The 12,778-nt window shown below is 41.0% G+C and overlaps 1 protein-coding gene across 1 annotated transcript in view; it reads right to left on the bottom strand.

Annotated features, from left to right (window-relative positions):
* The window catches only part of PRKAR2A (protein kinase cAMP-dependent type II regulatory subunit alpha), a 70,924-nt gene continuing 58,146 nt past the window's right edge, over positions 1-12,778 (bottom strand). The window contains exons 9-11 of the mRNA XM_065933756.1: positions 6,712-6,777; positions 4,360-4,501; positions 1-3,874 (exon numbers count right to left, since the gene is read on the bottom strand). Of these exons, the coding sequence (XP_065789828.1) occupies positions 3,741-3,874; positions 4,360-4,501; positions 6,712-6,777 (342 nt within the window). The 3' untranslated portion in view covers positions 1-3,740. The remainder of the gene's footprint in view (positions 3,875-4,359; positions 4,502-6,711; positions 6,778-12,778) is intronic.

Raw genomic sequence — 12,778 nt, 5'->3', positions numbered from 1 at the left:
TTCAGACATGATTTGTCAGCCTTTATTAACCAAGAGCAAAGCCGAGCCCTAGAGTTTCCTTTTAAAAAACCCAACCTTTTTTATGGCAAACAATGATTTTAAGTATATGTTCAATACCACAGAGCAAGAATTGATTACTTTCTAATCACTTGTTCTTCAGAGATTAAAATACAAGTGTAAAACAGGTTAAAACAAGATTCTCCCCCATGATTTAAAAATAATTCCAATTGAAAGACATTTCAAACACTATGTGTAGAACTCAAGACCAAAAAGACCTTACAACATTTTTACCTTTGAGGTAGCACAATAATGCTGAATTAGATTTCTTTTACTACAATGAGCTCAGGAAAACAACGAGGAATCTACATTTCACTCAAGGTGGCCTAAATGGTTTTCTGCAAATCCCCCATGAGTTTGGTGACAGTTTTCTCCTTTTTTTTTATTTCTTGAAGTATAAAGATAGCCCTGCAGTGTGTAAAAGGAAACCCATGGGAAGGCTGCTTCCCATAAAATAGACATTAGAATCATTGAGCAACGTCAGCAGTCAAGACAGGAGGAACAAGAGGTAATTGTAGTGAAAAGCCAAAACAACTTGTATCTTGGCGAGATTGGTTTACAAGTGCATGTCAAGAACAAAAATTCCAACATTGGCCAACTGAAAACAAAATATAAAAGATGACATTCATGGGTCTTTTTCCTTTTGCTCTGTGCAAAAATGCTCTTTTAATTTCTGTAAATGAGAGGATTGTTTGTACACTATGACAGGACATGGAGATGCTGTGTGTCCAGGGGCTGCTGGGCGCCAGTGGCACCTCACTGACCATTGTGACTAGAGAATCTGGGCAGTACGAGGATGAACAGTACCTCTCCTAGCTGGAGAATCATCTCTTGACACTTCGTTGCTGAATTCACTTATTAAACCATTCAAAGAAAAGCTCCACCCTGATTTCTGAGAATCTACTGCAATCATACATGACACATTTATATATAAGAATGACGGATTGAGAGGACAAGGCAGATGAACCTTTCCTTCAGAGAATACAACCAAAAGAAGAAGGCAGGGGGTGTGATAAAGTGGGGTCAGTGGGAAAAATAACACTGCAGGTTAGACCTCAAGGCTCTCAGGAACAACCTCCACCATGCAAAATCAATAGCAAAGTCAGAATGGAGGGCATGAAGCTCTAACCCATCCTAGGAGAGAACGATACAAAACGACGATCAGAAAGATCTCTTCCCAATAGATGCTCCTCCCTGTGAGGCTCAGCTCTCAGCGCAGAGCTTGCATGGCACAGTGTGGACAGCAGAGTCCAGAGTCGAACCTGGTCTGCTGCCTTCCACTCGCCATGCTGTAAGGAGAAACTGGAACACTGTCAGGCTCCTGATGCCTTGGTAACAGCTGTGTCCTTTTCACTCACACTGGTCCCCTGACTCCCTTCCTCAAGCCAGACCCTCAAGGGGCCCTATAGGCAGTGAGAGTCTGCACTGATGATCCATATGTCAATCCGCAGTTAGAGCAGGAAGACTGAAACCTGATGATTTCTACTTTGTAAAACAGAAACTGTCAGTACACTGGGGGTGTCACAGAGCTTCTATGAAGGGGAAGACTGAACTGGGATGTGAAAGAGGGCAGGATGAGAAGTCCTACCCCTAGCAGCCTGCAGGAGTGACTGGCTAGGAATTCACAGCTGGCCCTAACTAATGCTGGCATGGGGATAGGGTGGAGGGTGTAAGGGGGCGTGTGTTCACACAGAGTCCTTACACAGTCTGGGGCGAGATCTCTGCATCACTCCTGAAGCCCAATGTACCTGTTACCTGCGTGAGAGGTATGGCTCTTGTCTGCTAAAGTGCAATGTCTGCTTTCTTAATTTATGTGATAATAAAGCAATGCCATACAAAAGAAGAACCTTGGAAAATCATGGGGAAAACCACACAGGCTTTCCCGGTGCTAGCTGCCAGTTTTGGAGTATTAGTTATAACCTTTCCCAATTCTTACAGCTGCAACGCAGGCTACCAACTGAGAGTCTTTCTGCTTTCACTTCATGGAGAACAAGGAAAAGGGAGATCTGAGCAAGGTGATGACGAGTCACCACTATAAAAATCTCTCAACTATACTGTCTGTGGCAAAAGCAGACACAGCCTGGTTTAAGAGGGCAATGGTGACTGCATGGGCTCCAACAGGGTGCTCATACAGGGACCGTATGTCTATAACAGGATGACTCGAGCCCCAGCATGTTAACCTCCCAGGGATTCACTGAGATATACAAGTTTAAAAAAATTCATATCAGAAAGGGCCTCTTGATTTAATATAAACATGGCTATGACATCCAAATTTATCTTTAGGTAAGTGTCACACTGCTCTTAGGATCTCTTGTAACATCTGATTCTAGGTCATTCTGAAGAAAAAAAATTTCATTCTGAAATATATCTAGTTAATTACAATAATTCATCAGAACTCTACCTGATATAATCAAAAGGTTAAAAAAAGCTAAGCTGCTTTCCTGTGGGATTAACAACTGGAACCCCAAAATCCCAACATCTTAATTAGAAAGGTCTTTGAAGTAATTTTATGAAATTGGACACGATACCAATTTTTTTTAAACTAACAAAAAGAGTTGATCTTTAGGATGAATGTTTGAGTCAGCTGACAAACTGATATAAAGGAGTAGGTGCAAGGGCAATTCTCTAAATAGAGGGAAAAAAATTTTTTTTCCACAAAGATAGCTGCTTTTTCTTTAAAGAGTTTAAAAATTGATGGTTCAACAGCAAAGCTATGTAACCACTCTGGAGTAGAAGAGCAGGGCTCTGCCAGCACACTGCCATCAGCTGGTAGAAGCGACCAGAAACAAGACAGGCAGGAGTGGCCCAGGAACATAATTAGGTCAGACAGAGCAATGGCTCGTTATAGATGGATAGCAATCCACTCACGCACACTGCACAGAGATTAAACAAAACGAAAAGAAATGTACTAAAACGAAAGAAAACACACCCCCGAACCCAGAAAACCTTCCCTGGCTCTCTGCTACCGGAAGAAAGTGCCAAACCCCAGTTTTCTGCTCTAACGTGGATTCTGATGACCGACGGGTGAGCTCTGGGGTGCTGACCTGCTGGGCCCTGGGCAGGGCCTCTCCCTAAGCATCACTGAGAATTGGGGGACAGCTGTCATGTGCCACTGCCAGCAGACAGTACAGTGCCACAGGCCCACAGGCCTCCATCACATCTGCCACCATTTTCAACGGTAAAACCAAAGGCTACAATTGTGAACAAATGTGGACTTTCTCCAAAGACAGATGAGGAGACGGAAGGCTACAACATGTCCCTCCTTGACAGAGGTTGGGGGAGGGTGTCTACAGTTACACCACAGGCTTGTGCCAACCTGTGGTAACTTTCAAAAGCCAGAGTAGCAGCAAGAGAGGAAAGGAAGATGTTTACACTTTGGACTTTGTATCAGGCACTTAAATTGTTGGAGAGACATGCCATTTGGAACCAAAGATGTGAAGACTGGGTTGGAGTAATCGTGACGAGTGGTCTAACAATGGGCTTTCAGAAGCAAAGTGGAGGTGTGGGTTGAACCTCTCCCATCCTTTAGTGCTGACTTTCAAGTTTTCTAAGTGCCCACGGCCATGGCAATGGCAGCGGCGGTGGCAACAGCAGGAACGGTTCTGTCATGTCTTCTGTTTGTGTTCTGTGGCTGACCGGAAGTTTCTGGTGTCACACTGAGAAGGCTCTGGGGTGTGGCACACCTACTGCCCAGGATCGATCAGATCCATGCTGGAGCCAAACATCTTCACCAGCTGTTCCTCGTAGTGCGAGATGTTCCTCTTCATGATGTCCATGCAGGGCCCCAGCAGCCTCTCGAACGCTTGCACATCCATAACTGTATTGTTAGAAAGAGGTGAGGGAGAGAATGAGTTCTCCACACCAGCAAGTCAAAGTCGCTTCCCTCACATAAACCTTTTCTTAAACATGTCCATTCCTGCTGTAGGAATCAGACTACTGGATACTGGACACTTGAAAAAGACGGGGTGTTATGTGGACATAGCAGGGCTATGTCATCTAAGTTTGAGACTTTGGACAGCGTAGCAGCACCCATTCTCTCTGTCCCCACATAACCCTGCTCCCCAGTCTCCATCTCTGCTCTTTCCACACAGGCTGGGGGCTTCTATGCCCGTCTTACTCACAGGCTATTGTCAGTGCTCAGGAATATTTGCTAAAAGAACACATTCACCCATTTCTGGTTGGTCACACAAACTGTGCAAGCTTAGATGTGACAGCTGGTGGAGTAAGTCAAGGCGTGTTGATGGGGAAAAAATACTGCATATTAGGAAAAAAAAATATTAATGCACAAAACATCTTTCTTACCTAAGCATTTCACATCTCCCACTGCATAAGCTGAAGCAGCTCTAGGTTTGTTGGTGACCAGTGCAAGCTCTCCAAAGTACTGCCCCTTGTGGCAGCGCGCAATCTCGACCTCCTGGTTCTCACCATCCTTGTTGACTTTAGTCTAGAACAGGTAGAGAACACGACTGATTCCAGAATCACAAGTAGACATGTCCAACTGCATACCTTTGCAGTCGCTTCTCGGTACACTTACCACAATTACCTAGAGATTCATGTTGCAGAATGAGCTACTCTCAGGGGCCTGGTTTTTACCAAGAGGTGAGGTGTGTGTGTGTAAACTGCATGAGCTACTCTCAGGGGCCTGGTTTTTACCAAGAGGTGAGGTGTGTGTGTGTGTATATATATGTAAATAAATATTATTGTAGTATATATTATATACTAATATTACATATTAATGTAATACAGCATATAAACCAATATATAATATTATGTTAATATACTTTAACATATATTAAATGTATGGAATATTTAATATATTACATGTACATTTAAATATATATATGAATGCAATCCATTTGGTAGATGCTGACTTCTGAGACACAAGGGAAAAGACAAGGTTTTTTTTGCTAATTCTTCTTAAATAATGCCAATGCTTCTCTTGGTTAAAGAGTTACAATTCAGAGCTACTTCTTTTTGATTTAAGGCCCAGCAGGACTCAGACAATACATTACAGAGATCAATTTTATTTTTATGTACTATCTGCATCTTAAGCTAGTGATCCCACTACATTTGTTTAGAAGAGTTAAGTAACTAAAAGTTTTTTTACAGTAATTTGAATTTTGAAACAATAGTTTAAGAAATCAAACAGGTTATATTTTGTGCTTTTTGAATTACTGAAAATAATGTACTATATTTTACTTACTAGTTTTTTTTAACAAGCCTATCTGCTAAGCTAAGCAATAACTTGTTTAAATAAAAAAATACTTATAACTTATTAGTAAGAATTAGTTTCAATCTGTAAGAACCACTTTATGGCAGGGGCAGATAAATAATTTTTTGAAGGTTAATTTAGTGGAACAAATAAAAGCACCACGCCCAGTTACATGGTTTAGTTTCCCTCCTTCCGCACTTCTGCCCTGACCTGTTTGCTCTGAAGCTGCTCTGCCCCTTCCGAGCCAACGCTCTCTCTCCAGCCTCTATCATATCCTCTGGGGTGGCGGACTGCTCACGTCCGCCTAGTCCCTTCTCTAGAGCAGCACTTATCCCACTGTACTGTGAACACCAGCCCCCTGCAGGTTTTGATACAATGCAGATTCTGATTCGGTAGGTCTGGGGCAGAGAACAAGACTGAATCTCTGAGACAAGCTCCCCTTCTTTCCCAATCCAGTGCCACAGTGCTGTTGGACCTACAAACACAATACTATGCTGTGATCAGTAGAAGTCAATGAATATGAGAAATGTACGAACATTTATCAGTAGTCCAGAAACTAAGTAAAAAAATTTTTAATTAGGAATCAAGCCATCTTATAGGCAGTAATCATATTTTTCTTTCTCCATTGTTGCTGTTTAGTTGCTTAGTCATGTCTGACTCTTTGCGACCCCATGGACTGTAGCCTGCCAAGCTCCTCTGTCTATGGGATTTTTCAGGCAAGAATACTGAACTGGGTTGTCACTTCCTTCTCCAGGGGATCTTCCTGATCCAGGGATCGAACCCGCGTCTCTTGCAGTGGCCAGAAGATTCCTTACCACTGAGTCACTGGGGAAGACCTCTTTCTCCACACTTAACTTTTACAAAAAGTATTCTGTAAAAGGTTTCACACTAAGTTCATTTAGTATTATATAGTAGTCAGTATTTTAAAAAAATTCTTTATTCTTAAAAAAACTGAAACAATATCTGATGATGATGAATTTATGGTAAGAATCACTCTTTCCACTTATAAGTCATTGTGTTTTCTAGGTCTCCCTATCCATTAAATGGCCACAATAATAACTGTCCTAGAGACTCCCTTCCCTTGCTAAAAAGGAAGCTTTTTCATAACCAACACTAACAATGTATTCTTTGTTATATATTCAATAATCTTCCCATTTTCTATTAGGGTACTTACCCCTTTTCTTATTGATTTATAGGCCAGTACTTCTCATACCCTTAATTACATGACAGAGGTAAAAGTAACAAAAAAGATATATATATATATACTAAATCTTTACCAACGAATGGGCTTAAACCTTGGTCTCTGTCAGTCACATATCTCATGTAACGATGATTCCGGCACATGAAACACACTTCACACTATTAAAGCAGTTACGGTCTGTGCATATACCTAGCATCTGGATCTCCCCTGAAACAACTCACATCGTCACATGTAAACTCACCTTGCTTTTGATCAAGATGCTCACTTCACCAGACTCTATAATGTAAAAGCTATCAGCCTTTTCACCCTGAAAAGGGAGAGGAGGTGAGGTCAGAGCCACGCATATGTACTGAGGGACACAGAAATAGACAATCTTCACATTGTCTGAGCTCTGATTTTATTTATTTTCCAAACCTACAAACCAGTCAATGGCTAACAAATTCAGAACAAAAACGGGAGGATCCTGATCACCAGGGATGTCAGTACAACTACGACTGACAAACATCTCTTCTTCCTAACACGGAATATTCCCATCTGTCTCCATGAATATACCCAGGTTGGTAACTGCATACCTTACAGCTGCATTTTGGTCAGCTAACCAGACCTGTGATAAAGGGTAAGTAGTCAAGTCGGCTGCATGCAGTATCATGACCCTGGCTAACCCTGGATCATGAAGCCCAGCGATGATCTCCACCATCAAATACAGCCCTCCAGAGGACAGCATGGAGCTGGAAAAAGCACTGCTTTGATGAGGCAGGTGTCTTTATGAGGGATGATGTCACTCTGATAAGTCTCAGGCTTTGCTTTGCTTGTTTTGATGTTAAACCACTTAGCTGAACCAGTTATTCAGGTAATTCAACAAATAATTATTATGTGCCAGGCATGAGAGATAAATCAGTGGATAAACAATATCCCTACCCTTGTGGAAATTACAGTCTGGTAGGGTAAACAAACTGTAAATGACCAACATAATGAATCAGTAAATTATGCTGCTGTACTGGAAGGCAACAAGGGCCACAGGAAAAAAGTAGAGCAGGGAATGTGGGATCTGCAGTGGTGAGTGAAAAGATGTTATATAGCATACAGGAGCACTTCAGTGAGAAGGTGAGATGTGAGTGAAGCCTGGAAGGAGGTGAGAGGTAGGCAAGCAGATATGGAAGAGGAGCTCTCAGGCAATCAGTCTCTGACTTCTCACTTAACTTCTGAAGCAAAGACCATCTACATTGAATAATTCAATACTAATCATGTGCTCTCATTCCATGTGACGGGTTGTATGTCTTCATAAGACTTCATGTCCTTCATGCACCACATAAGGACCACAGACAGCTGTGGCTGACATTCCTGAGTTAATCTAGTTCCAGGTTACCATATAATAATCACTGCTCCATAGCCTTATAATGGGCTGTCTGTGGATTTCTGTGTTGCTATGTTGGGTAGGTACCCTGCATCCTTTGGTAGACAGATCAAGCCATCCTTTGGTTTGATAGATCAAACCAGTCAATCCTAAAGGAAATCAGTCCTGAATATTCATTGGGAGGACTGATGCTAAAGCTGAAGCTCCAACATTTTAGCCACCTGATGGGAAGGACTGACTCCTTGGAAAAGACCCTGATGCTGGGAAAGACTGAAGGCAGGAGGAGAAGGGGATGACTGAGGACAAGACAGTTGGATGGCATCACTGATTTGATGGACATGAGTTTGCGCAAGCTCCGGAAACTGGTGATAGAGAAGCCTTGCATGCTGCAGGCCATAGGGTTGCAAAGAGTCGGACATGACTGAGTGACTGAATTGACCCTAAATCCAGCAGAACCAAATCACCAATAAGTTCGATTCATGTAATACAAATAGCTTTAGGATATAAGTTGATGAAGGATGGGAAGCCATGAAGGAAACGAAAGAGGAGCCAGACGCAGGGCCACCAGGAGGGAAAACTGTTTCTAGGTCCAAGAAGGAAGTTTCATAAAGGAAGATGTGATCACTAGTGTTCAGTGCTGCCGGGAGGTCAAGAGTAATAATAGTCGAATGTACGGAAACACCCTGGTGACCAAGAAGAGTGGTGTGCGGTAGGAAGAACTGTAGAAGTGAGAAGTGGTAAAGGGCGGTGTCCGAGCCCTTTGTTTAGAAAGATATATAACAATCATAATTTAAAGTGCTCATTTCAATGCTACAGTTTGATGAATTTTTACATTTGTATACACCTGTGTAACCACCCCTAGATCAAATGAAAGCTGCCTGAGTGACCCCACTTTTACATTCTTGTGCCCAAATTCCTACTCTTTTGTTTGTGTGTATATGTTAGTCGCTCAGTTGTGTCTGATTCCTTATGACCCCATGGACTGTAGCCTGCCAGGCTCCTCTGTCCATGGGATTTTCCAGGCAAGAATACTGGAGTGGCTTGTCATTTCCTTCTCCAGAGGGTCTTCCCGACCCAGAGACTGAACCAGGCCTCCCTCACTGCAGACTCTTTACCGTCTGAGCCACCAGGGAAGATACTCTTACGTCTGAGGTATACCAATAAGGAGTAAACCTCAAACCCTGGGCACCGCAAGCACCGTCACCCCAGTAAAGGCAACTCCAGGTCAGCACACGCGCATATATGGACTTTCCCCTGTGAACTCACTGTGTGGCTCTGGGCCTGCCCCTCAGGACCTGTGAGTAATAAACCTTGTTTTTTCAAAGTTCCCAGATGGTTGTTGCTCAAGGTGCATCTTGCAATCATAATAAGAACCAGAAGGGCTGGTCCAGCTACAGCGTTGGCTCTGCCAGGGTAAATGTTTGTGAAGGCTCACCGCAAGTATTAACTGTATGGGCACAGATGAGTGCCCCAGGCATTCCTAGCCAACAGCATCACTTTCAATAGGCTGAGACTGTAACAAAAGACTCACTATTAAGATGTCAACTACTCCCCGAACTTATCTATAGATTCAACTTACGTAATTCCAATAAAAAAGCTCAGCAGGTCTTTTTGATAGAAGTTGATAAACTGGTTGTAAAATATATATAGAAATGCAAAAAGCATAGCACAGACAAAATAATTAAGACAAAGAACAACAAATTTGGAGGGCTTTAAGGAGGTCAGTGTATGGCAAGACCAATACAATGTTGTAAAGTAAAATAAATAAACAAATTAATTAATTAAAAAAAATTTGGAAGGCTTTTAACAAACTGATTGAAAGATTTACTATATAAAGCTATTGTAATCAAGACAATACAGCATTAACTGAGAGACAGGCATAGATTAGTGGAACAAGAGAGACCAGACATATATGGGCGACTGATTCTCACTGCAAGTGTCCAGGCAATGGAACAGGAAAATGGTGCTCAAGTTACTGGACATCCACATGAAAAGCTCTAAACCTTCTCTATCTTGTAATTAATTCAAAATGGATCACAGATCTAAATGTAAGATCTAAAACTATGAGACTAGAATTGCATGACTCAGGACAGGAGCCACTAGTCACATGTCACTACTGGGCACCTGAACTGTGGCTTGTATAGATTCATAGGTGCTCTAAGTGTAAAATATACGTTGAATTTTAAAGACTGAATATCCTCCAAATGTAAAATATCTCATTATTAAATTGTTATATCACTTAGATGTTGAAATGTAATATTTTAGATATAGTAGGTTAAAATACCCTATTAAAGTTCACCTGTTTTTTTTTTTAATTTGACTACTAAAATACTTTAAATTGTATGTGGCTCACACAATATTTCTACTGAATAGTACTTATCTAGAAGTTAAATAAGAGAAAATCTTATTGATTATACAAACTTTTTTTTTTAAGTAGGACACAGAGTGAATTACAAGAGGAAAAAAATGACAAACGACTTGCCAAAATTTAAAACTTTTGCTTTTTAAAAGGTATTACTAATAAAATGAAGAGACAAGCCTCACAGCCACATTCTGGGAGAAATATTTACAAATCATTTGCCTGGTAAAGGATTTGTTCTCAGAGTACATAAAGAACTCTTACAACTCAGGGGATTCCCTGGTGGCTCAGTGGTAAAAAAAAATTCACTTGCCAATGCAGGGGACACAGGTTCAATCCCTGATCAAGGAAATCCCACAAGTTCTACCGAGCCAGTGATCCAGAGCCAGTGCTCCCAACAAGAGAAGCCAGGGCACTGCTACTAGAGAGGAGCCTCCGCAACTGCAGAAGGCCTGCATGCAGCAAAGAAGACCCAGCACAGCCATAAATAAATAAATACATCTTTTTTTTCCTTTTTAAAGAATTCTTACAACTCAATATATTAAGCAGCTGAATGACCTAATTTAAAATAGGGCAAAAGGTGTACTTCACCAAAGAAAACATATGGATGAAAAGCAATCACAGGAAAAGACACTCACCATCATTAGACATTACGTAGATGAAAATAAAACCAAAACGAGACATTTCACACTAGGATGGCTAACATTAAAGACCTGATACTAAGTGCTGATGCAGACGCACGGCAACGGGAACTCCTGAACACTGTTGGGGGAATGTGCAATGGGACAGACATCTTAAAAAACATTTCGGCAACCTGTGAAACAAATGTTTACCATGTGACTCAGCAATTTCATAAAAACATATATCCATGCAAAGACTTGTATGTGAATGCTTATTGCAGCTTTATTCATAACTGCCAGAATTTGGAAAGACCCCAAATGACTCTCAACTGGGGAGTGGAAAGACAAGCTATGGTACATCTGTATAACAGAATACTATTCTCCAACAAAAAGGAATTATCCTCTGAAACATACAACATAGACAAACCTCAAAAACATTACGCTAAGAGAAAGAAGTGAGACACAAAAAAACTACACATTATATGGTTTCATTTGTGTGAAATTCTAGAAAAGGAATTTCTAAAGTGACAGCAGATCAGTGGTTTTCAGGAATAAGGGGGTGAGGGGATTTAGTTAAAATACAAACAAGCAGCTTTTTGAGGTGATTAGAAAAGCTCTACACTATGATTATAGGGGTGGTTATAAAACTCTCAAATTGTATACTTAAACTTGGTAATTTTATTGTATGTCAAATTCAGGGTAACAAAGCTGACCAAACAAACAAGCAGAAAAACAAAACAACATAAAGTGTGGTTTTTGCAGTTAGTCTGGCGTGGGGTCCAGGAACCAGAATTCCTAACAGTTTCTAACATTCTGATATAATGCTAATACTGCTAGTCCTCAGAGAAGTCTTGGTCAAGAGACACTGCCAAAAGGGGTCTATAACAAGGTGGGTATCATCTTAATTTGTGTCCATTCTGCACTACCACCTAGCACTCCTGACTTCAAGAACACACATATCCCAGAAAACACTGTGGGTTTTTATAGCTCTTGATATACCTCCTGAAGGCCTGGGGCTTTCAGGACAAAATAGAGGTCTTCTGGGGGTAAATTAAAGTGCTGCAGGTTCAGAAACTAATGTGGCCAGTCAACACATTCCATCTCGGCAACTCAGCTGCACGTTCTTCCCATACCAGGACACCTGGCCTGGAACACAGCTCACACCCACGGCCTTTGCTTATACTGTTCTCTTGCCCTGGAAGATCTTTCCCTGACCTCAACTGCTGAAAATGCACTTGTTCTTTCAGCTTAGTTCAAAGGTTGGTTCCTCTATGAAACCATATGGAATACTTCCTTTTCTACACTCTCATTGTCATTCTTTCCCCTCTCTTCATGGCACTTAAATTTGGTCCTACTTGTCTATCTTAACAAATACTTACTACAGACTAAAAGTGAAGGGCTGGGAAAAAATATTTCACGCAAACAGAGACTAAAAGAAAGCAGGAGTCGCAATACTCATATCAGATAAAATAGACTTTCAAATAAAGGATGTGAAAAGAGACAAAGAAGGACACCACATAATGATCAAAGGATCAATCCAAGAAGAAGATATAACAATTATAAATATATATGCACTCAACATAGGAGCACCGCAATATGTACAGCAAACGCTAACGAGTATGAAAGAGGAAATTAATAATAACATAATAATAGTGGGAGACTTTAATACCCCACTCACAACTATGGATAGATCAACTAAACAGAAAATTAACAAGGAAACACAAACCTTAAATGACACAATGGACCAGCTAGACCTAATTGATATCTACAGGACATTTCACCCCAAAACAATCAACTTCACCTTTTTCTCAAGTGCACATGGAATCTTCTCCAGAATAGATCACATCCTGGGCCATAAATCTAGTCTTGGAAAATTCAAAAAATTGAAATCATTCCAGTCATCTTTTCTGACCACAGTGCAGTAAGATTAGATCTCAATTACAGGAAAAAAATTGTTAAAAATTCAAACATATGG

The sequence above is a fragment of the Muntiacus reevesi genome, chromosome 4, assembly GCF_963930625.1.
Source record: "Muntiacus reevesi chromosome 4, mMunRee1.1, whole genome shotgun sequence".
Classification (NCBI taxonomy): Eukaryota; Metazoa; Chordata; class Mammalia; order Artiodactyla; family Cervidae; genus Muntiacus; species Muntiacus reevesi.
Note: the sequence above shows the minus strand (reverse complement) of the source record. Positions and strands in the feature narration are given on the sequence as shown.